Raw genomic sequence first — 25,316 nt, forward strand, 5'->3', positions numbered from 1 at the left:
TACACATAAGACAGGGGAAAGTAGTAGGGACACAGGTGTTCCATCCCATGTGAGCCATGCTTAGTCTGTAGCTGGCTGGGAAGGGAGCAGGAAGTCGCCACTGGGAGCGGGCTGGGGTGTCCTGGGTCCATTCAGTGAGCGGTGCTACTGTAATCATGTTTCTGCATTCCTCTATCTGTGTTGCGGTTGTTGTTTTCTTGTTCCCTTTGCTGTTCTGTTAAACTGCCTTGGTCTTATCCCATGTTTTTCCTTTTTCTTCTGATTCTTCCCCATTGTGGGGGGAGTTTGAGAGAGCAGCCACATGGTTCTCTGTTGCCCTCTGAGGCTAAACCACAACATGGCTCAAAGTCCAGATGGGGTCCAGTGACGAGTGGTGTCCCTCAGGGGTCCATATTGGGTCCGGTACTGCTTAATGTCTCCATCAATGACATAGACAGTGGGATTGAGTGCAGCCTCAGGGTATCTGTGGATGACACCAAGCTCAGTGGTGTGGTTGACATGCCTGAGGGATGGGATGCCATCCAGAAGGACCTGGACAAGCTCAAGAAGTGGTCCCATGTGTACCTCATGAGGTTCAACAAGGCCAAGTGTAAGGCCCTGCACCGGGTTGGGGCAACCCCTGGTATCAGTCGAGGCTGGGGGATGAAGGGATTGAGAGCAGTGCTGGAGAGAAGGACTTGTGGGTACTGCATCCAGCTCTGGAGTCCTCAGCACAGGAAAGACATGGACGTGGCTGGAGCAGCTCCAGAGGAGGGTCACAAAAATGATCACAGGGGTGGAACACCTCTCCTGTGAGGACAGGCTGAGAGAGTTGGGGTTGCTCAGCCTGGAGAAAACTCTGGGGACACCTTATTGCAGCCTTTCCATATAGAAAGGTGGCTTATAGCAAGATGGGGAGAGAGGTCTTGTCAGCCCGCATCTCCAGCCTGTCGAGGTCCCTGTGGATGGCAGCACAGCCCTCTGCGTGTCTGGTCTCCGCGGGCAGGGGCTGGGAGTGAGGCCAGGGCGGGCTGGGGGTGCGGGGCACGGGGAGGGTCCTGCGAGGGGACGCTGCGGGCCGACGGCCCGTCCCTGCCGCTGGGGCCGGCCCCGGCTGCGAGCGGCCGAGGCGCCAACGCCCTTGCGCAGGGCTCGGCAGGGCGACGAGGCGGGAGAGCGGTGGAGCCGCGCTGGCAGCCCCGGGCCAGGAGCCTCGGGGAGCCGCGCTCCTCCTGGCCCTGCCCTCGCGGCCCTGCCCGCATCCGCCCTTCTCCTGCCCCAAAGCGGCCGCGGCAGCGGGGGGCCGGGCCGGGCCGGGGGTGCTGGGGGCGGGCAGAGGCATCGGCTCTGCCCCTCGCCGGCGGGCGGGCCGGAGCGGGTTCGAGCGCGGCTCCCGCTCGGCGCCTGTGCGGCTCCCGCCGGGCCCTCGGTCCCCGTCCTTCCCCGGCGCGGCAGGGCACGATGGCGGCCGGTCTGGGGCCGTGGCTCCTGGCCTTGGCCTTGGCCTCGGGGCCGGCAGGTGAGAACCGTGCGGGGAGGGCGGCGAGGCCGGGCCCGGGGCTTCGGCTGCTCGCGGGCGGCGCTGCCTGTGCCGGGGCCCCGGGGCTGCGGCTGCTCCTGCGCCGGGGGAGCTGTCGGCTGGCACTCGCCTTGGGTGGGGAGCGGGTGGGGTGGGGTGGGCGGGCGAGGGAGAGGCCGGGGCCGGGGGAGGCTTTGGGGCGGCGGGTCGGGCCGCAGTGTGGGAGCGGGCGCGGCTGAGCCCCGAGGGGGGCAGGCGGGGCATTGCCCCGGGCGCGGGGCTTTGCCGGGAGAGAGGCGGTTGGCGGCTGTGGCTGTGCCGGGGCGGGGGGCGCCGGGGCGGCGGGGGAACGTCGTGGGGCCGTGGTGGTGCGCTGCCCGGCTGCCTGCGCTCTCCGTCCGCAGGGGTGTGGGCGCAGCTGAGGCTGGTGGAGGCCGGCGGAGGGCTGCGAGCTCCCGGGGACTCCGTGCACCTCACCTGCCGCGGATCCGGCTTCACCTTCGGGAGTTACGCCGTTTATTGGTACCGTCAGGCCCCCGGTGGTGGTCTCGAGTGGGTGTCTGTCATCAGCTCTGATTCCTCAGTTACTCGGTTCGGGCAGTCTGTGCAGGGTCGAGCCACGGTGTCCCGGGACAATGCCCGGTCTGAGTCCTCTCTGTCCCTGAGTGCCCTGCAGCCCCAGGACTCTGCCCGCTACTTCTGTGCCATTGACACGGAGACAGGAAATCCAGCTGAGCTTTAACAGAAACCTGCTGGGGCCCAGCCCAGGTGCAAGAGCAATAGGGCAAGGGAGTGCTGTGATGTGCATGGGGTCACCCATGGTTGTTTCCAGCAGTGAAGGGTTATCACTTTGCACAGCAGGTGTTTGTGGCCTGTCCTGCACACTGCAGGAATTTATTTGATTGCCAATTAAAATACGGTCCAATGGAGAGTATAGAAAATTACCCCATCCCTAAAGAAACCGTCCTCCCTCTCTGCCATCCTTCTTCCCAGGCTCAGCTTCACTCTTGCATTCCCTTCCTCTCCCCAGGATGCACAGGGGCCAATTGGAAATGGGGCTTAGGGTCAGTTTGTAGTATTTCTTCTGCATTGTTTTGGCACCTAAATCTATGCGTCCCTCTGGCATTCATGCCCAGATATGAAAGAGCTGGCCAATGTTATGACAGGACCTCTCTCTGTTTTTTTTCAATGGCCTAGGGAGTCTGGAGAGGCCCCAGACAACTGGAATCTGGCAAATGTTATCCCCGTTTTCCAGAGGGGAAAGAAGGTAAAGCCTGGTAATTACAGGCCTCTCAGTCTCATTTCAGTGCCTGCTAAACAGCTTTGAGCTTCATGATGTTTGGTGGTACTGTCAGGCACCAGGTGGCATATTCGACTTGGTGTCCATCTGCTGGGCCTGAAGTAAAATATATTATGGAGCAGCGATGCAGGGTTAAGCCACGGCATCCCAGGACAATTCCCGTTCTGAGGCATATCTGTCCCTGAGTGCCCTGCAGCCCAGGGACTCTGCCCGCTACTTCTGTGCCGTTTGCACAGAGGCAGGAAAACCAGCTGAGCTTTAACACAAACGTCCTGCAAGGGTCCCAGCTCTGGGTCTGAAGCTGGAATGGAGTCGAATCCCACAGTGGTTCAGGGCTGCTCTTGGAGAGTTGTGAGGTGCTTGGTCCTGATGGGGACGTTTTATCTGTTTTATCTGAGTCTGTCTGTAAAGCATTACCCCTTCTGCTTGCCTTCTTCCCATGTCTCATGCCAGTCCTCACTCCTGTCACACTCTGAAACTGCTTCACCTTTGGAAACAAGTTTTGCTGTTTCCATCGTGTGTACCCTGTCACGGCTGACTGTTGAGGTGTGGTAATAGCCATGCTCAGGTTTTGGGCACGGCTCAGGTCCGCTCAGTCCAGTTGTCACTATTCACTCACTAAGTAGCTAGGAGAGGAAATACAGAAAGTACAGAGGGTTATTTGGGAGCCCACTGGGAGAATGGGGAGGTCTCCCAGATCTGACATTCTAACAGGAACAAGAGGTTGTGAACATGTGTGTTTGGAGCTGCTGGATCCCAGAGATCACAGGCAGAAGCCCAGGGAAGTGGTGGAGTAGATGAAGATATTGCTTGAACTGTTCCTGCCTGTTTATCCTTGTCTCCTGGGGTTGCAGGTGCCCTTTCTCAGGTGGAGATAGAGGCCTCTGGCCCCGTGGTAGGGAAGGTCTCAGAGTCACTCACGCTCGCCTGCCGCATCTCTGGTGTACCCATCACCAATAGCAGCTACGCTTGGGACTGGATCCGTCAGACTCCTGGCAGAGACCTGCAGCACATAGCGTTGCTGTATCCTTTCACGGGACTTCAGCACATTGCTTCGTTCTTCCAGACACGAGTCACCAGCTCTGCAGACCCCTCCAGGAACCATCTGTTGCTGGAAGTGCTCTCGCCATCAGCTGCAGACACGGCCACGTATTTCTGCAGCACCAGAGAGCTGGAAAAAGGGCACAGTGCTTGAAAGACAGGCAAAGCCGGGGCAGAAAATAAGGAGGGGTGTTAAATTCAGCCAGGTCTTTCCTGGTTGGCTGCAAAAAGGCTTTTGAGGAGTAGCCTGGGCTGGCTTTCCTGGAAAGGGGCACAGAGGTGCTGTGGCAGCAGCAGCAGCAGCAGAGTATCTCACAAGCACACACAAAACCATGAACAAGTTGATCACCTTCTTCCATTCTTCTCAGTCTTTCCCACAAGAAAAAAGCAACAGAGAAAGCAGTTTGTTTAAGAAGCAGCACAACAAGCATTGAAGAACTAAGATTTGATTATGGCAAACCACAGCTGAATTGAGCTTTTAAAGCTCATGTTGATCAGGGAGCCCCAGAACAGGCAAACAGCAGGAGCTGAGCTGCAGGGCACCTTTTCCCTTGTGCATGAAGTGTTGGCACTCTGTGCATATATATTCATGTGTGTACATGAGGTCCAGCATATATATTCATGTATATTCATGAGGTCCAGCATAGAATTTTGTGGAAGGACTCCCAACAAGGAAGATATGATCTGAGGGCTGTGGGGAACCTGGGGTATCCCTACCATGCTGGGGCAGCTCCAAGTGTCTCAGGGCACCTTAGGCCACCTCCAGGTTCAATGGGTTCCTCTACCATCTTGCAACTCACCTTCCCACCGTCTTGGATCCCTTCCCTAAGGGGCCCGATTGGAGCACACATGAGGAGGAAGAGGAGGGGAAAGACTCAGAGAGTCTGCAGAGGGGCAGCATGGAATTTGGGCATCCCAAAATGGTAGTACCAGTCAAAACAGTGACACTGTAGGGCTCAGCAGGTGTCCTCTCCTGTGGCTACAAAGGTCCTAGGGGGAGCTCTGTGTTCCTGCTGAGTAGGGTAAGAATGGAGAAGGGAGTGTCCCTGCTCTGCTGAGGAGGCCCAACAGCCTGGTCCCTGCTCAGTCCTGTGCACATGAGTTTTGGGGGATGAGCTGGGGGCCTGGAACCTGCACATCTACCCCAGAGCTTCAGTGCACAGCAAATCCTGGATCTCCCCTGCCCTTTGCTGCCTTTGGTCGAGGGTAGCTGTACAGCAACATGCCACCTTTTGCCCACGAGAGGTTTTCCTGCCAAGCGAGCTCTCTGGTATTGCACCTTGCAGGATGAGAGACACCCGAGAGTTCACCAACAGCTTCAGGTTCTTCTGCTCCTCCAGCCCCCACCTCTCGCCTTCGCTGTTGTCATAGACCGAGGGAGGGACCAGGAGGGACTAGGACTGACTGCAGTGACAGAGGCACAGACAGGGCAGATGTGGGCAGAGCTGTTCTGCCAGCGGAGACAAGCTACAGAGCGTCGAGGCAGAGTGGGGCCTGGCTGTGTGGACTGCCCTGTGCGTGGGGTTCTTTCCCATCATAGGTAAGCAAAAGGAAGAGGAAGGGGTGATGCCTCCCAGGAACTGAGCATGCTCCTGTGCTCTGCTCGCCACAGAGCTGTGCTAACCACTTGCAGCCTGACCTGCACCCCGCCTCTACCTCCCCAGCAATCCCTGCAGAGCACAGCGGGAGATGAGTTCCTCCTCTTCTAGCTGCAATTTAGGCACCTCCATCCAGCCTGGCTGCTCCGCAGTGTGGGAACAGGCAGGGAATCTACCTGGTACACCCCCATCCTTGGGCCTAATGCTTTGTCCTTGCAAAGAGCAGGTTGAGGATGTCAGCATAAGATCCAAGCCCCACTTGCCTGTGAGATGTCCTTGTGCACATTCCGAGCAGTATCAGGGACAGGAGAGTAAATTCCTCACCATCACAGCCTGGCAAAGCCAAAGGGATTTGTCCTCCATCATGCAAATCCTTCCTGCACCAAATCAGAAAATCCAAAAAACCTTCTTCTCTGACAGGGAAAAGGAGGGAGTGGTGTCACTCTCCTCATGAGCCCTGATTCCTGGTACCAGCTCAGTTCCTCTACTCATCTTTGTCAGTTGGGTTGAAAGAGAACAAATTTAGTCCAGTGCTATCCCAGTGTCCCCACCAGCAATGCCGTGACCTTTTCTGAATCTTGGAGCGATCATGGCTTGTTCTTCCTCACTGCAGCAGTCACTGGCCAGGTGGCCTTGGAGCAACACATCGGGGAACTGGCCGTGTATAAGGGAGATGGAGTCACCTTCCAGTGCAGCATGAGTGGGGACAGTATGAGGAAGTACTACATGTCCTGGTACCGGCTGGGGCCACGTGGCTCTCTGGAATGGATTTACCGGGAAGGTGGTGCCTCTGGAGAAGATATCCAGGGTCGCGTTAAGGGATCAGTGGAGAGCTCCCAGAACAGATTCACCCTGCAGATCCAGGCAGCAAAGCAAGGGGATGAAGCAGTGTATTACCTTGGTGCCAGGCTCAGCCTGGAGCAGCTCTGCAGCAGCGTGGAGCCAAAACCCAGCTGATAGGGAGTACAGACTTATCAGCATTTCTTTCTAACAGCCACTAACCAGATGTTTATGTCACGTATTGGCAGGTGCAGGAAACAAAACTTCGGCGTGCTTGCAGTCAAAAGCAGTGAAGATAAGTATTCTATGATGAAGGAGGATGTATTGTGGGAACTTCAGAGACTGTCTAGTGACGTGCTGGTTATTACACATTACCTGGGCTGCTGTCCAGCCTGGCCCAGTTTTACCTCTGTGGCTTGCTTGTAGATGTGGGATCATGGAGAGGCGGTGTGGTAGCTTACTCCTGTACCATAGTAGATGGAGGGGTGACATTGTAGTGGGTGGCTACTACAGATCACCTGACCGGGAAGAAGTAGACAAGGTGTGATGGGTTGACCTTGGCTGGCCTCCAGGTGCCCAACAAGCGACTCTGTCAGTCCCCCTCCTCTACTGAACAGGGTGAAAAAAACACAATGAAAGGCACATGGGTCAAGAAACAGACAAGGAGATGACCCAGCAATTACCTTCAGAGGCCAAAGAGACTCGACTTGAGGAAATAAATTTTATCTATTATCAATCCAGAGTAGGAGAGCGAGAAATAAGAACAAATCTAAAAACACCTTTCTGCCATCCCACGCTTCTTCCCGGGTTCAACTTCACTCCCAACTTCTCTACCTCTTCCCTCCAAGAGGCATATAGGGGAAGGGGAATGGGGGTTGCGGCCAGTTCATACCACCTCCTCTCTGCCGCTTTTTACTCCGCAGGCTCTTCTCCTGAGTGGTCAGCTCTACAGCTGATGGGCAACACGAGAAACAAAGAAGGCAGGGACACTGTGTAAAGACCGTTCAGCAACAGCTAAAACTTTGATGTGTTATCAACACGGTATTTGCCATAAAAAATTGCAGCTGCCCAGACAGGTGCCTCTGAAGAAAATTAACTCCATCACAAACAAATCAAGTACACCTACTCTTGCTGACCCTGCTTCAAGCAGGAGAGTTAAACCAGACCTTTTCAGAGGTCCATTACAGCCTCAACTTTTCTGCCATCTTAGGAGCAAAACTGTCTCCTCTTCTGCTGCACTTTCTAATGCCCTTCCTGGGGAGTATGAAAGGACAGCATCAGGCCTGACGGCCAGCCCGAGCTTTTAAGAGACAGTTTGTGGGTCTGGAAATGCTTTGGGAATACTCTTGCGTCCTGGTTGGGGGGAAGACCTCGAGTCTCTCCTCATGACCTCACACGCTGCCAGCATGCTGCCATGTATGCCCTGCAGCCCTCCAGCAGTGACTGTTAGGTGGTTTTGATGGGGAAATGGAGAGGCTCTAACAGTCATTTCCCCATTGAATTCCCTCCCCTCTGCTCAGTCCAGGAGCCCTGCCTCCAGCAACAAGCTGTGGCCAGCAGTACGCTTCTCGGGCTCCAGGAAGCAGCCAGTCAAGTGGTCAAATGGGGATGCATGTTATTCCTCATCCTTCCAAAGCCAGGCTCTGGGTTTGTGCAGGGGGTTGTACAACCTGTTCACATGTGCATGTACCTGTGTCTGCAACTCTACAGAAGAACCATAAGATCTATCAGAAGACTGAACACCACGAATACAGCAAACATAACCATGCCGAATACCTCTCCCGAGTCCTCCGCGTGCTCCTCTTTTACCCACCCATATGACATTTTTGTATCACTCCTGAGTGAGTCCTGTATAACTCTCCTGAGTTCCAGCTTTGAATCTTGTAGCCAAAAGAGGAAAGTGCGTTTTCCTCAACAGTCCTGTAAAAAGCTGTTCCTGGAAGTCATCAGGAGAGTAGTAAAGTCCAAGTTTCATTTTTCCCCTCTGCCCTGGCACATATCACAAAGTCGTGAATGTGCCCGTGAGCCTTTCACAGACTCACAGAAATCCTGAAGTTGGGGGGCACCTCAGGAGGTCATCCAGACCCTCTGCTCAAGCAGGGCCTCCTAGAGCCGGTTGCCCGAGACCATCTCCGGACAGGTTTTGAATATCTCCAAGCAGGGAGAACCAACAGCCTTTCTGGGCAACCTGTGCCAGTACACAGTCACCCTGACAGTGAAAAAGTGTCACATAAGGCTGCACATTGCCTCGTGACCTGTCACTGAGGACCAGGGAAAAGCGCTTAGCCCAGCCCTCCCTGCCCCCTCCCTTCCTCTGTTTCTATACATCAGTGAGATCCCCCTGAACCTTCTCTTCTCCAGGGTAAGGCACCCCCGATCTCCCAGCCTTTTTCATGGAAGGGGTGCTCGAGTCCCATTATGACCTTCTTGGCCTTCACTGGCCTCTCTCCTGTATGCCCAACTCTCTCCTGTCCTGGGGAGCCAAGCAGTGGAGCCCATACTGCAGGTGTGACACCAGCAGTGCTGAGTAGAGGGGAAGGACCACCTCCCTGAGCTGACGCAAACTCTCCTCCTGGTGCAGCCCAGGACACCATTATCCCACAGGGCCCATTTCTGGTTCATCGTCAAGTTGTCCAGCAGAACAAAGTCCAGATGGAGTCCAGTGGCGAGTGGTATACCTCAGGGGTCCGTATGGGGTCCAGTACCACTTAATGTCTTCATCAATGACATAGACAGTGGGATTGAGTGCAGCCTCAGCATATCTGCAGATGACACCAAGCTCAGTGGTGTGATTGACATGCCTGAGGGACAGGATGCCATCCAGAGGGACCTGGACAAGCTCAAGAAGTGGTCCCATGTGTACCTCATGAGGTTCAACAAGGCCAAGTGTAAGGCCCTGCACCGGATTGGGGCAACCCCTGGTATCAGTCGAGGCTGGTGGATGAAGGGATTGAGATCAGCGCTGCAGAAAAGGACTCGTGGGTACTGATGTGCTCGCAGCCCAGAAATCCAATTGTATCCTGGGTGGCATCAAAAGAACCGTGGGCAGCAGGTCAAGGGAAGTGATTGTGCCCTTCTTCTCTGCTCTGCTGAGATCCCACCTGGAGTACTGCATCCAGCTCTGGAGTCCTCAGCACAGGAAAGACATGGACGTGGCTGGAGCAGCTCCAGAGGAGGGTCACAAAAATGATCAAAGGGGTGGAACACCTCTCCTGTGAGGACAGGCTGAGAGAGTTGGGGTTGCTCAGCCTGGAGAAGAGAAAACTCTGGGGACACCTTATTGCAGCCTTTCCATATAGAAAGGGAGCTTATAGGAAGATGGGGAGAGAGGGTTTAGTAGGGTCTGTAGTGATAGGACTAGGGGTAATGGCTTTAAACTAAATGAATAGATAGAAGGAAGAAATGTTTTAGGATGAGGATAAGGACACACAGGAATGGGTTTCCCTGAGAGGCTGTAGATGTCCCATCCCTGGAAATATCATCAGGGACTGGACAGGGCTCTGAGCAACCTGATCTAGATGAAGATGCCCCTGCACATTGGAGGGGAGTTTGGACATGGTGACCTTTAAACTTCCCTTCCAACCCAAGTGATGCTATGATTCTCAAGTTCTATGTTTCTATACATTGATGGGATGAATCTCCCCCCACTCCAAGCCTTCTCTTCTCCAGGGTCAACGGTCCCAGCTCTCTCAGCCTTTCCTCATCTAAGAGGTGCTCCAGACCCATAATCATCTTCGCCACCCTTCACAGGCCTCTCCCCAGTATATCCAGCTCTTTATTGTACTCCGCTTCCAGGAAGAGAAGCTAGTACTCCAGGAGTGACCCCAGCAGTGCTGAGTACAGGGGAAGGATCACCTCCCTGAGCTGCTGCAAACTCTCCTCCTGCTGCAGCCCTGGACACCATTTTCCCTCTTTGAAACAAGGGCCCATTTCTGGCTCATGGTCACGTTGTCCACCAGAACCATTGGGGTCCTTCTCTGAGCACGTGCGCCGCGCTGGCAGCCCCGGTTCAGGAGCCTCGGTGTGCCGGGGCGCCTCACTCCTCCTCTGCCGACGGCCCTGCCCGCGCCCGCCTTTCTCCTGACGGAAAGGGCCGAGGCAGCGGGGGGCCGGGCCGAGCAGGGCCGGGGCGGGCGTGCTGGGGGCGGGCAGAGGCATGGGCGCTGCCCCGGCGAGGGGCCGAGCCGGCGGGGCCGGCAGGAGCGGGCCCGAGCGCGGCTCCGCTCGGCTCCTGCGCGGCTCCCTCCGGTCCCCGTCCGTCCCCGGCGCGGCAAGGCATCGATGGCGGCCGGACTGGGGCCGTGGCTCCTGTCCATGGCATTGGCCTTGGGGCCGGCAGGTGAGAGCCGGGCCCGGGCCCGGGGCTGCCAGTGTGCGGCGCTGCTCGTACCGGGGCCCCGGGGCTGCGGCTGCTCGCGCGCCCGGCGCGCTGTCGGCTGGCGCTCGCCTTGGGCGGGCGAGGAAGAGGCCGAAGCCGAGGCCGGGCCGGGGGAGGGGGGCAGGCGGGGCATTGCCCCGGGCGCGGGGCTTTGCCGGGAGAGGCGGGTGGCGGCTGTGGCTGTGCTGGGGCGGGGGGCGGCGGGGGAGCGTTGTGGGGCCGTGGTGGCGCGCTGCCCGGCTGCCTGCGCTCTCCGTCCGCAGGGGTGTGGGCGCAGCTGAGGCTGGTGGAGGCCGGCGGAGGGCTGCGAGCTCCCGGGGACTCCGTGCACCTCACCTGCCGCGGATACGGGTTCACCTTCGAGGATTACCGCGTTTATTGGTACCGTGAGGCCCCCGGTGGTGGTCTCGAGTGGGTGTCCTACATCAGTGCACCCTCGGGTACTACGAAGAATTACGGGCCAACAGTGGAAGGTCGAGCCACGGTGTCCCGGGACAATGCCCGGTCTGAGTCCTTTCTGTCCCTGAGTGCCCTGCAGCCCCAGGACTCTGCCCGCTACTTCTGTGCCATTAACACAGAGACAGGAAATCCAGCTGAGCTTTAACAGAAACCTGCTGGGGCCCAGCCCAGGTGCAAGAGCAATTGGCCAGGGGAGTGCTGTGATGTGTGTGAGGTCACCTGTGGCTGTTTCCAGCAGTGAGGGTTTATCACTGCGCATGGCAGGTGTTTGTGGCCTGTCCTGCACACTGCAGGAATTTGATTGCCAATTAAAATACAGTGCAATGGAGAGTATAGAAAATTACCGCAACCCTAAAAAAAAAGTCCTCCCTCTCTGCCATCCTTCTTCCCAGGCTCAGCTTCACTCTTGCATTCCCTTCTTCTCCCCAGGAGGCACAGGGGCCAATTGGAAATGGGGCTTGGGGTCAGTTTGTAGTATTTCTTCTGCATTGTTTCGGCACCCAGATCTATGGGTCCCTCTGGTATTCATGCCAGGGTATGAAAGAGCTGGCCAATGTTATGACAGGACCTCTCTCTGTTTTTTTTCAATGGCCTTGGGAGTCTGGAGAGGCCCCAGAGAACTGGAAGCTGCAAATGTTTTCCCTGTTTTCCAGATGGGAAAGAAGGTAAAGCCTGGTAATTACGGGCCTCTCAGTCTCCCTTCAGTTCCTGGTAAAAATATGGAGAAGGTTATTGTGGGAGGTAGAATGACAGAACAGTAGAATGGTTAGAGTTGGAAGGGACCTTCAAGATCATCTAGTTCCAGCCCCACTGCCCTGGGCAGGGACACCTCCCACCAGACCAGGTTGCTCGAAGCCCCATCTGAGCTGTCGTTGAACACCTCCAGGGATGGAGCATCCACAGCTTCTATGGGCAGCCTGTTCCAGCGTCTCACCACCCCCACAGTCAAGAATTTCTTCCTAATAGCTAATCTAAATCTCCCCTCTTTCAGTTTGAAACCATTACCCTCATCCTATCGCTTCACTCCCTGATGAAGAGTCCCTCCCCATCTTTCCTGTAGGCCTCTTTTAGGCACTGGAAGGCAGTTACAAGGTCTCGCAAGAGTCTCCTCTTCTCCAGGCAGAACAAGCCCATGTCTCTCAGCCTGTCTTCATAGGAGACAGATGCTCCAGCCCTCTGATTATCTTCATGGCCCTCTGCTGGACTCGCTCCAGGAGGTCCAGGTCCTGAGCTGGATGCAGTACTCCAGGTGGGTCTCATGCGAGCAGAGTAGAGGGGTAGAATCCCCTCCCTTGCCCTCCTGGCCACGCTGTGGGGATGCAGCCCAGGATGCAGTTGGCTAGAAAGCCACGTGCTCATTGTTGGGTTGTGTTGAGCTTCTTATTGACCAACACCCCCAAGTGCGTCTCCTCAGGGCTGCTCTCCATCTGTTCTCTTCCCAGCCAGTACTTTTCTTGGGCTTGCCCCAACCCACGTGGAGGACTTGCACTTGGCCTTGTTGAACTTCATAAGGTTCACACGGCCCCACTTCTCAAGTTTGTCCAAGTCCTTGTGGATGGCCTCCCTTCCCTCCAGCATCCTCGCCACGCTTCGCCTCGCTTTGTCTCTTCTCTGCTATCTCTCCTCCTCATCGTCTTCTCATCTCATCTCTGTCTTCTCTGTTTAACCCAAAGAACAGCACACCTGAGTCCCTCACATGGACCTGTGTAGGAATGTGTCTGAGAGAATATGGTCACGTGAGCCAGCCTCCCTACTATGAGAGATTAGACTAAGGGCAAAACAGGTGGTAGAAGATGGAATTAGTACATGGGAAAAATGGGAACTGAGAAGGTAGAAAACATGTTGTGCTAATGACTAAGCAATTTACTATGTGAATTCTTGTAACCAATCTGATGTGTGAATGAACTGCATGCACGGCGCGTGGACAGTGTAACTAGCTAATCAGAAATAAGCAAGTGGCATGTACGGCTACAACACAGGGTATAAAAGATGATGATCTGTGCTTAATAAAGGGCTTCTGTTGATTCACATTGGATTGTCTGGAGTCCAGTTATTTCTCCTCAGATGGTGACCCCAACGTGATACCGATCAGCACTTGGCTTGAGCATCGGAATGCGAGGGGCGGAAGACCCAGAAGGAGATCCACCGGCTGGAGGACGGCTCAGCTGGACTGAGACCGGGCGGATTGGGTGGCAATCTGGAATAGAGGAAACAGACGACGTGGCCACGGACACCCAGAGAGGTGAGCAGCCGGGGCAGGAGATGGGGCAACAAGTAACAAAAGAAGAAGGGGCTATATTAAGACTTCTCCTGCATATCCTCTCTAAGAGAGGGGTGAAATACGATGAGCGTATGCTCCGAAGGTTATTAATATGGTGCAGAGAGAACGGATTCGCACCAGAGCCCCAGACAGCTTTTAAACCAGAAATACAGGAGGCTGTTGGGAAAAAACTGTGGGAAGCGATAAGTAAAGGAGACCAAGAGGCATCACTGTTAGCGACGACATGGTGGTTGGTGTTATCGACCTTACAAGATATGAATGCGGAGCGAGCCACGGCAGCCGGGGCTTTTGCAGCATTACAACCCACGGGAGGGGGTCAAACAGGCCAGGTCTGAAGGTCTGGGACGATCCCCTGCTGATCCCCTCTGCTCCACCTGACGCCGATGGAGGAGGCAGAATGTCAGCAGAGAAGGACAGAGCCGGAGCTGTTTGCTCCTGCCATGGCCCGCCTCGCCCCCTCCCCTCCCCAGTCATCTCCCTGAGATGGAAGTGCTGGTTTTGTATGTCTGCTGTGTAAGTGTGTGTGGGCGCCAGCTTATACCTGCTGATCAGCATGTGTGCTACTGTTTGCTTTTTGTTGTGTGCAGTGTCGTTAGGTGACTACACTTGAGCAGGTATTCTGCCCGGTGTGGTACTGTTCTCGTATGCATCTAGGGCTGACACTCCGTCAAGTGAAGAAGTTTGTATATACACAATGTTTAGACGTAAGGCGAGCGCGCCCCAGGCAGATACACCAGGATGGGCTGTAGAACCGATGGAAGTCCTGAAATATTGGGGGAGTTTTCACGAGCCGACACATTTACACTCTCGGGAACGGCTTGCCCGTGCAGGGTGTATCGCTGGTTGTTTGTTGTTTGTCTATAAGATCATGGTTGATTGGGAAAAGGAGTTGAGCCAAAATCTATAGGATGCTCTGTATGAAAATGAGAAACTTAAGGAAAAATGAGAAACTGAGCTCTTGTTGCAAAGGCAGACTTTTATGTCAGTCGTAAGTGATGGAAAAAAAGAAAAAAAAAGAGAAAAGAAAAAAAAGAGAAAAGAAAAAGAGAAAAAAAGAGAAAAAAAATAATAAAAAAAAAGAAATCAAACAGAAACAATTAGATGGGAAATGTGCCACGTTAGCACAAAAGTATGCCATACGCATTATGAGAAAGCATCAGAAAAAGAGAAATAGGACACCTGATTCAAAGCAGTACCATAGAGATATGTTTTTGGTTTTTTTCCTATATGTGTATATGTTATTGCATGCCTTAGTAGATTGCTCTGTGTTATACCCTGCGAGACTAAAATGAACCCAGCAGAAGCAGTCTCTTGAGCAAGAGGGTGGAATATGGGAAAGCAACGGAAGATCGGCGAGGAGGATTGTAAATACACTCAAGGGACTTGCACCTGGGTGCTGGAAAACACATATATCACACCAATCGTTATTCAGTCTCGGGTGCTGGCAAGAAAAACATTTGGATGACATAAGCCGGTAATGGACTCACAGACACCTTATCTAGCTGCTTGAGAATCTTGGCCTGTTGTGGAAGAAGATCAAAGCACAGTACCAGCAAGAAGAGGGAGTCCGCATGCGCTCTTGCTAACAAGGACTCTTTTGCTGCCAAGGATTCGTGATAACAAGGACTCTCTTGCTGCCAAGGATAAGTTTAACAATGGTACTAGTACCGCTATTTCTGAGTTATTGCTAGATGTAGATAGTATTCAATATGCGATGTTGCAAAACAGAGCTGCTACTGATTTTTTGCTTTCAGCTCACAGACATGGTTGTCAAGATTTTGAAGGACTGTATTGTATGAATCTAAGTGACCACTCCAAATCCATCCATGCCCAGCTGCAGGAACTGCACCGACCGAACCAGCAACTGGTGGAGACCACTTTTGAAAATCTTTTTGCTGGATGGACTCGGGGGTGGGGTTGGTTGAAGCAAGTTATACTCATTGCCTGTGTGGAAGGAATTTGTCTGTTATGTTTAGTATGCTGTTTGCCATGTTTAATAAGCATTATACGATCAGCTGTAAATGCCGCTTTGCATCATACCCTCATACGAGTTGTAGAATATGTTGCTCTAAAAACTATGTGTGTATCCATGAGAACCTGACCTTCACAGAAGAAGATAACAAGAAGGGATTACAACAATGTAGTCATGTATCAGACAGCTGCTGTTAGCAAAGCTGGATCATGAGTTTGGTGAGACTTGCTGCATACGCTGGCCACGCGTGCAGCGACTCTAGCCTGTACTTTTCTACTTGATCCAGTGCAGGAGAGTCTGGTGGGACTTGCTGCGTGCACTGGCCATGCATGCAGTGACTCTAGCCTGTACTTCTCCACTCAATGCAGTGCAGGATATAAGGGGGCTGTCTCGGGTCAGAGAGGGGGAGAGAGACATGAGCGAGGGGGAGAGAGACATGAGCGCACTTTGAAGGTACAGGGGATGCCCTGAAGCACTGTGTCTGCCCCCGCCCCCCCACCCCCCCACCCCCATAAGTTCTATGTTCATTAACCCCAACAGCTCTGAAGGCATTACAGCATGTTGCAAGATAAGATATAGTCTCCTACTGCTGCAAGACGCATTGAACACCTTCCTACAAGAATTTCAACTTTACGCCCTGACAGGACAATGGGATGATGCACTCACAAAGAGCCTGACTGCATTAGGGTGGGTATTTTTGCCTCATACCTTTTCAAAACCAGTAACTATGATGATTGAAATGTTACCGCGATTGTTTTTCCAGGGTCGTTTGTGCTGTCACCAGCTTTCTGGAATGGATCCAAGCCACATACATGTCCCCATCAAAAAGGATGACCTTGACCCTTGGTTATCACAAAGTCTTAACCTTCTTAGTACATTATATTGGGCAAATAAATTATTCTTTCCCCTAGCACAGACTATTACAGTCACTTTCACAAATTCCTTTACAGCCACGCATCCTGCTAGCACCAAAGCCTCTTGATGGCACCTGTTCGGTGTTTGTAGATGGTTCAGGGACACAGTAAAGGCCTTTGACTTATTTCAACAGGAACTGTTAAATGTAGGCAGAATCTCAATATGTTACTGGTATTGTTCAAGGACTTGAAGGAGCATTTATAAAACAAGTAGAGAACCAATTGTTATTTAGTCTCTTGCTGAAATTAATGTTGCTTTTATGAAAAAGACAGTTTCGTTATTTTATTGTCCACGTACGCTCTCATAGCTGTTTACTTGGTCCTTTAACTGAGGGAAACACAGTTGCGGATTATCACACCATGGATAACAACTCCGAACATTATGCAGCAAGCTAAAATGTCGCATGATTTTTTTCATCAAAATGCGAAGGCATTGAGGAAGGAATTTTCTTTAACACAACAACAAGCACATGATATTGTGTGAACTTGTGCTGATTGTCAACCATTTATACCTAACTTCAACCCCGGCATCTGTCCCCGAGGGCATGGACCTTTGGAGTTCTGGCAGACTGATGTAACCCATGTGTCAGAATTTGGAAAACTGAAATTTATACACCTGAGTGTAGACTGTTATTCAACTGCAATTTGGGCAACTGCGCAGACTGGTGAATCTAGTAAACATGTACGAAAGCATTTGCGATCCGCGTTTGCGGCCTTATGTGTACCGTGTGTGATAAAGACTGATAATGGCCCAGGGTATGTAGCCCGTTCAACACAGGTATTTCTACAGCTGTGGGGCATTACACATGTGACTGGCACACCACATTCTCCGACGGGTCAAGCCATAGTGGAACGCATGAACCAGTCTTTAAAAAATTTGCTTCAAAAACAAAAAGGGGGAGAGCAAGGGCTGAGTCCTGTAGATTGACTGAACAAGGACGTTTACGTCCTGAACTTCCTACACCTTCCTCAACACTGCCTTGTACCTCCAATCGTGCGGCACGGCGCAGGCCTGCAGAGAGACCTGGGAGATTTTAGGCAGGAAAATGGCATGGTAGCAGTTAAAAACAGTGTGACGGGGAAGTGGGAAGGACCGTGTAGACTATTAACCTGGGGTCGAGGATATGCCTGTGTCGTTACAGATGCTGGAACCAGATGGGTACCAGCCAAGCGGATAAAGCCCTGGTTTGAGCAGACGGATTCGAATGAGTTACCCCACAATACCAACAACGACAATGAGGGCTGAAGAAGTGCAGTGCCCTAGGTGTGGAACTGTGACCCATGGATCCTTGTGCCTTGTGAGGATTGTTGAGGCCGGTGGTGGTTTGAAAGACCACGTGCTGCGGCCCGGTGTGCTGTGTGTTTTTAATCCGGTGTGCTGTGCATTTTAATTCCAGTGTGCTGTGTGTTTTAATAAGGAGTTAAGTAAGGTGACAGGGTGTGCTGTGTATTTTAAATCCAGTGTGCTGTGTGTTTTTAATCCAGTGTGCTGTGTGTTTTTAATCAATAAAGAACTAAGTAAGGTGATGGGTTTAATTCATTTAGCTATTGCAATAGAGTACATAGAGTCAGGTTCATCTCAACACGAGCTGGCTGAGCGACAGGAGATTAGGGAAGTCTACCATTCACAAGGATTGGTCAAGGTGTGGCATACAGTGCTGTTATGCAGTGCTACTGCCAGAGGTTTGGTCGGTTCCGGAGGACTAGTGGGAACAGATAGTACGTCAATGTAGCAACAGGTTCGGTCATCTACAGCGCAGAAAGAAGGGCAAGGGTACTGATATTTGAAGATGCCACTGAGAATTTGTGTCGGGCTTATCCTTGTGATTGGAAGTTGCAGCTGAACACAAAATTGAGAACCCTTGGTATTTCGGCTTCTTTTAATACAGCAGGATTCAATTCAGTTTACCCAACATTTAACACGACCCTAGTGAACTTTTGTGGAGACACCATAGGGGTGATGATTGATTTTTGCTGTTGGCTCAGGGTCATGGATGTGAAGATTTTGAAGGTATGTGTTGTATGAACCTTTCTGACCACTCATCATCCATTCATAAGCAGTTACGGGAGCTGAAGGATAACATGTCCAAATTAAAAGCGGTTAAAAACAGTTTCAATGATTGGTTAAGCTCATGGGGTATAACGGGATGGTTATCAGATTTACTAAAGCAAGGGTTCATGCTATTGTTGGTTATATTATTATTGATTATGGTAGCCTCATGTGTTCTCCGCAAAGTGACTGACATGATAAAAAACGCCATGCATAAGGTCTGGATGGCTCAAGAAGAAAAAGGGGGGATTGTAGGAATGCATCTGAGAGAAAATGGTCACGTGAGCCAGCCTCCCTACTATGAGAGATTAGATTAAGGGCAAAACAGGTGGTAGAAGATGGAATTAGTACATGGGAAAAACAGGGACTGAGAAGGTAGAAAACATGTTGTGCTAATGACTAAGCAATTTACTATGTGAATTCTTGTAACCAATCTGATCTGTGAATGAACTGCATGGACAGCGCGTGGACAGTGTAACTAGCTAATCAGAAATAAGCAAGTGGCACGTACGGCTACAACACAGGGTATAAAAGATGATGATCTGTGCTTAATAAAGGGCTTCTGTTGATTCACATTGGATTGTCTGGAGTCCAGTTATTTCTCCTCAGACCTGGCTGACCAGCACTGCTCAGTCTGCTGGGGGCTGCCTTTTCAGCACCCATAAGTATTGGGTTCCCATGCAGATTTACCCTTCAAACTCCAGCTCATAGTCCAGAGAGAAAAGCAAGATATTTTCAAGGTGCCCGCCCAGGAAGACATTTCTGTAGGACAGAGGGAGAGAATTAAAATCTGAGGTAGTGAATTTGTCATGAAAAATCAACCAGGAAGGCCAAAAATGGGCCTTCCAATCTGCATGAGATGTTTTGACTTTTAGAGTCCTCACAGACATTGAGGGAGGATTGAAGAGGCATCTTACAAAAGGTCTGAGCTTCCAGTACTTCCCCCTTGGTCTCGTCTGGCTCACACGTGTCGGAACGCTTTCTCTTGTTCTGGGTTGTTTGGTTTTGATTGTGATATTTGATTCCCAGGCCTGCGAATATAATGGGGCAAGACCTTCTGAGCATGTATGTTTGCAGCTGCCAAACCCCAAAGATCATGGGGGCGTCTCTGTGGCCCCATGGCCCACAGCTCCTGAGCGATCTCCTAAGCAGAGAAGCCAGCTAGCAGCCCAGCAGTCTTTTTTCACCGTTGGGCCAGTCATTTCAAAAGTGTGCTGTTTCTGGTTTATAACAGCCAGTTGCATACCATGGCATAGGGAGGCTGTGTCATCCTGTCCCTTCCCAGCATCCCGTGCTCTACAGACTGACAATGCTGCTAAGGCAGCTGCTTCAGTCTGACAGACGAGGGTGCCAATGTGTGGATGTGCTGTGCCACCAGCAGACTGACCAGTTGTGAGTGGGCTTTCCGAATTTGACTGTGCAGAGGGAGAGTCAAATTCCCCCTCCCAATCGTAGCCCTCCGGGCACTCCTTGCAATGTTTTGCGTGCTCTGAAGGAACTGCTAGCTGTCGTTCTTAACTGTTTGGAGTGTAGGAGGGATTAAGGGCACGTACACTGCACTCACAAGACAGATGATATTCAGTTCCTTCTCAGGGACTTCCCGGTAGCCGTAGCAGGATCAGGCACTGCAGATGGGATGCAAGCGCTCTGATTCTGGAGACTATGTGGACTGCCCCACATGCCCAATTGTATCCAAATCTAAGCAGGGTCTGGAAAAACCTGTTCCTACTCTATGTCATCAGTCAGGTATCTCTCCCAGAAGTGTCTCATCCTTCCTCCACATCCAGGTTCAGGCTATCCTGCTGGGCTGAGTGAGAGGTGAAGGAGTAACAACAGTTTGATTAGGTGGCTAATGCAGCAACACAACAGTTACCCAGCACCTGGAGCTGAATAAAGATAAGAACCTGCATCAGGGCTGACACCACATGGGGGAGGGGAAGGATCGCTTCCCATGACATGCTGGCAACATTTTGTCTAATGCCGCCCAGGATACCTTTGGCCACCTTTGCTGCCAGGGCCCATTGCTGGCTCATGGCCAACTTGGTGTCTACCGCAACCCCAAGGCCTTTTTCTGCAAAGCTGCTTTCCAGCTGGGTGACCAGAGCCTGTCCTGGTGCTCAGGGTTGTTCCTCTCTAGGTGCAGCAATTTGCCTTCCTGCTTGTTGAACTGCCTCAGGTTCCTGTCAGCCCATCTCTCCAGCCTGCCAAGGTCCCTCTGGATGGCAGCACAACCCCCTGCTGCATCAGCCACTCCTCCCAGGTTGGTGTCATCTGCACAATTGCTGAGGGCACACTCTGTGCAGTCCTCCAGATCGTTAATGAAGATGTGCAACAGGATTGGAGCCAGTATTGACCCCTGGAATGGAGTCAAATCCCACAGTGGTTCAGGGCTGCTCTCGGAGAGTTGTGTAGTTACATCATATGATGTAACTACATTGGTGCTTGGTCATGATGGAAACGTTTTATCTGTTTTATCTGAGTCTGTCTGTAAAGCATTACCCCTTCTGCTTGCCTTCTTCCCATGTCTCATGCCAATCCTCACTCCTGTCACACTCTGAAACTGCTTCACCTTTGGAAACAAGTTTTGCTGTTTCCATCGTGTGTACCCTGTCACGGCTGACTGTTGAGGTGTGGTAATAGCCGTGCTCAGGTTTTGGGCACGGCTCAGGTCCGCTCAGTCCAGTTGTCACTATTCACTCACTAAGTAGCTAGGAGAGGAAATACAGAAAGTACAGAGGGTCATTTGGGAGCCCACTGGGAGAATGGGGAGGTCTCCCAGATCTGACATTCTAACAGGAACAAGAGGTTGTGAACATGTGTGTTTGGAGCTGCTGGATCCCAGAGATCACAGGCAGAAGCCCAGGGAAGTGGTGGAGTAGATGAAGATATTGCTTGAGCTGTTCCTGCCTGTTTATCCTTGTCTCCTGGGGTTGCAGGTGTCCTTTCTCAGGTGGAGATAGAGGCCTCTGGCCCCGTGGTAGGGAAGGTCTCAGAGTCACTCACGCTCACCTGCCGCATCTCTGGTGTACCCGTCACCGATAGCAGCTACGCTTGGGACTGGATCCGTCAGACTCCTGGCAGAGACCTGCAGCACATAGCGTTGCTGTATCCTTTCACGGGACTTCAGCACATTGCTTCGTTCTTCCAGACACGAGTCACCAGCTCTGCAGACCCCTCCAGGAACCATCTGTTGCTGGAAGTGCTCTCGCCATCAGCTGCAGACACGGCCACGTATTTCTGCAGCACCAGAGAGCTGGAAAAAGGGCACAGTGCTTGAAAGACAGGCAAAGCCGGGGCAGAAAATAAGGAGGGGTGTTAAATTCAGCCAGGTCTTTCCTGGTTGGCTGCAAAAAGGCTTTTGAGGAGTAGCCTGGGCTGGCTTTCCTGGAAAGGGGCACAGAGGTGCTGTGGCAGCAGCAGCAGCAGCAGAGTATCTCACAAGCACACACAAAACCATGAACAAGTTGATCACCTTCTTCCATTCTTCTCAGTCTCTCCCAGAAGAAGAAAGCAACAGAGAAAGCAGTTTGTTTAAGAAGCAGCACAACAAGCATTGAAGAACTAAGATTTGATTATGGCAAACCACAGCTGAATTGAGCTTTTAAATCTCATGTTAATCAGGGAGCCCCAGAACAGGCAAACAGCAGGAGCTGAGCTGCAGGGCACCTTTTCCCTTGTGCATGAAGTGTTGGCACTCTGTGCATATATATTCATGTGTGTACATGAGGTCCAGCATATATATTCATGTATATTCATGAGGTCCAGCATAGAATTTTGTGGAAGGACTCCCAACAAGGAAGATATGATCTAAGGGCTGTGGGGAACCTGGGGTATCCTACCATGCTGGGGCAGCTCCAAGTGTCTCAGGGCACCTTAGGCCACCTCCAGGTTCAATGGGTTCCTCTACCATCTTGCAACTCGCCTTCCCACCGTCTTGGATCCCTTCCCTAAGGGGCCCGATTGGAGCACACATGAGGAGGAAGAGGAGGGGAAAGACTCAGAGAGTCTGCAGAGGGGCAGCATGGAATTTGGGCATCCCAAAATGGTAGTACCAGTCAAAACAGTGACACTGTAGGGCTCAGCAGGTGTCCTCTCCTGTGGCTACAAAGGTCCTAGGGGGAGCTCTGTGTTCCTGCTGAGTAGGGTAAGAGTGGAGAAGGGAGTGTCCCTGCTCTGCTGAGGAGCCCCAACAGCCTGGTCCCTGCTGAGTCCTGTGCACATGAGTTTTGGGGGATGAGCTGGGGGCCTTGAACCTGCACATGTACCCCAGAGCTTCAGTGCACAGCAAATCCTGGATCTCCCCTGCCCTTTGCTGCCCTTGCTGCTTGGGGGCATCTGGGAAGGCTTTGGTGGGAAGAGGCTGCTGGAGAAATGTCAGCACGAGGGAGCGAGTGGAGGAGTAGGGTGCTGAGCAAGAGGCGGGTGAGGAGCACGTCTGCCATGGAGCGCCCTGTCCACAAGAGTAGAGTGGTCAGTGGCTCCCATCCAGGAGCAGCAGCTCACAAGCAGCAAGGAGCCAGGGTGCCCTGGGAGGACAACTTGCCGCCCCCCGGTCCAGCTCCAAAATCCCAGCAGAAACACTGCAGTCCTTCCTCAGAGGAAGGTCGAGGGTAGCTGTACAGCAACATGCCACCTTTTGCCCACTAGAGGTTTTCCTGCCAAGCGAGCTCTCTGGTATTGCAGCTTGCAGGATGAGAGACACCCGAGAGTTCACCAACAGCTTCAGGTTCTTCTGCTCCTCCAGCCCCCACCTCTCACCTTCGCTGTTGTCATAGACCGAGGGAGGGACCAGGACGGACTAGGACTGACTGCAGTGACAGAGGCACAGACAGGGCAGATGTGGGCAGAGCTGTTCTGCCAGCGGAGACAAGCTACAGAGAGTCGAGGCAGAGTGGGGCCTGGCTGTGTGGACTGCCCTGTGCGTGGGGTTCTTTCCCATCATAGGTAAGCAAAAGGAAGAGGAAGGGGTGATGCCTCCCAGGAACTGAGCATGCTCCTATGCTGTGCTCACCACAGAGCTGTGCTAACCACTTGCAGCCTGACCTGCACCCCGCCTCTACCTCCCCACCGATCCCTGCAGAGCACAGCGGGAGATGAGTTCCTCCTCTTCTAGCTGCGATTTAAGCACCTCCATCCAGCCTGGCTGCTCCGCAGTGTGGGAATAGGCAGGGAATCTACCTGGTACACCCCCATCCTTGGGCCTAATGCTTTGTTCTTGCAAAGAGCAGGTTGAGGATGTCAGCATAGGATCCAAGCCCCACTTGCCTGTGAGAGGTCCTTGTGCACATTCCGAGCAGTATCAGGGACAGGAGAGTAAATTCCTCACCATCACAGCCTGGCAAAGCCAAAGGGATTTGTCCTCCATCATGCAAAACCTTCCTGCACCAAATCGGAAAATCAAAAAAACTTTTTGTCGACAGGGAAAAGGAGGGAGGGAAAGGTGGTGTCACTCTCCTCATGAGCCCTGATTCCTGGTACCAGCTCAGTTCCTCTACTCATCTTTGTCAGTTGGGTTGAAAGAGAACAAATTTAGTCCAGTGCTATCCCAGTGTCCCCACCAGCAATGCCGTGACCTTTTCTGAATCTTGGAGCGATCATGGCTTGTTCTTCCTCACTGCAGCAGTCACTGGCCAGGTGGCCTTGGAGCAACACATCGGGGAACTGGCCGTGTATAAGGGAGATGGAGTCACCTTCCAGTGCAGCATGAGTGGGGACAGTATGAGGAAGTACTACATGTCCTGGTACCGGCTGGGGCCACGTGGCTCTCTGGAATGGATTTACCGGGAAGGTGATGCCTCTGGAGAAGATATCCAGGGTCGCGTTAAGGGATCAGTGGAGAGCTCCCAGAACAGATTCACCCTGCAGATCCAGGCAGCAAAGCAAGGGGATGAAGCAGTGTATTACTGTGGTGCCAGGCTCAGCCTGGAGCAGCTCTGCAGCAGCGTGGAGCCAAAACCCAGCTGATAGGGAGTACAGACTTATCAGCATTTCTTTCTAACAGCCACTAACCAGATGTTTATGTCACATATTGGCAGGTGCAGGAAACAAAACTTCGGCGTGCTTGCAGTCAAAAGCAGTGAAGATAAGTATTTATGATGCAGGAGGATGTATTGCGGGAACTTCAGAGACTGTCTAGTGACATGCTGGTTATTACACATTATCTGGGCTGCTGTCCAGCCTGGCCCAGTTTTACCTCTGTGGCTTGCTTGTAGATGTGGGATCATGGAGAGGCGGTGTGGTAGCTTACTCCTGTACCATAGTAGATGGATGGGTGACATTGTAGTGGGTGGCTACTACAGATCACCTGATCGGGAAGAAGAAGTAGACAAGGTGTGATGGGTTGACCTTGGCTGGCCTCCAGGTGCCCAACAAGCGACTCTGTCAGTCCCCCTCCTCTACTGAACAGGGTGAAAAAAACACAATGAAAGGCACATGGGTCAAGAAACAGACAAGGAGATGACCCAGCAGTTACCTTCACAGGCCAAAGAGACTCAACTTGAGGAAATAAATTTTATCTATTATCAATCCAATCAGAGTAGGACAGTGAGAAATAAGAACAAATCTAAAAACACCTTTCTGCCATCCCACGCTTCTTCCCGGGTTCAACTTCACTCCCAACTTCTCTACCTCTTCCCTCCAAGGGGCATATAGGGGAAGGGGAATGGGGGTTGCGGCCAGTTCATACCACCTCCTCTCTGCCGCTTTTTACTCCTCAGGCTCTTCTCCTGAGTGGTCAGCTCTACAGCTGATGGGCAACACGAGAAACAAAGAAGGCAGGGACACTGTGTAAAGACCGTTCAGCAACAGCTAAAACTTTGATGTGTTATCAACACGGTATTTGCCATAAAAAATTGCAGCTGCCCATACAGGCCTCTCTGAAGAAAATTAACTCCATCACAAACAAATTGAGTACACCTACTCTTGCTGACCCTGCTTCAAGCAGGAGAGTTAAACCAGACCTTTTCAGAGGTCCATTACAGCCTCAACTTTTCTGCCATCTTAGGAGCAAAACTGTCTCCTCTTCTGCTGCACTTTCTAATGCCCT

The 25,316-nt window shown here is 52.4% G+C and overlaps 1 protein-coding gene and 1 gene segment (V, D, J or C); both read left to right on the forward strand.

The window, feature by feature from the left end:
* LOC141732867 (M1-specific T cell receptor alpha chain-like) overlaps positions 1-25,316 on the forward strand; it is a 341,791-nt gene that overhangs the window by 197,264 nt on the left and 119,211 nt on the right. The window lies entirely within an intron of this gene.
* Positions 2,273-14,488, forward strand: LOC141732870 (immunoglobulin heavy variable 3-11-like). The segment is given in 2 exon segments: positions 2,273-10,556; positions 10,859-14,488. Coding segments are annotated over 2 exon segments (399 nt in total).

The sequence above is a fragment of the Larus michahellis genome, chromosome 18 (assembly GCF_964199755.1).
Source record: "Larus michahellis chromosome 18, bLarMic1.1, whole genome shotgun sequence".
In the NCBI taxonomy this organism is placed as follows: domain Eukaryota; kingdom Metazoa; phylum Chordata; class Aves; order Charadriiformes; family Laridae; genus Larus; species Larus michahellis.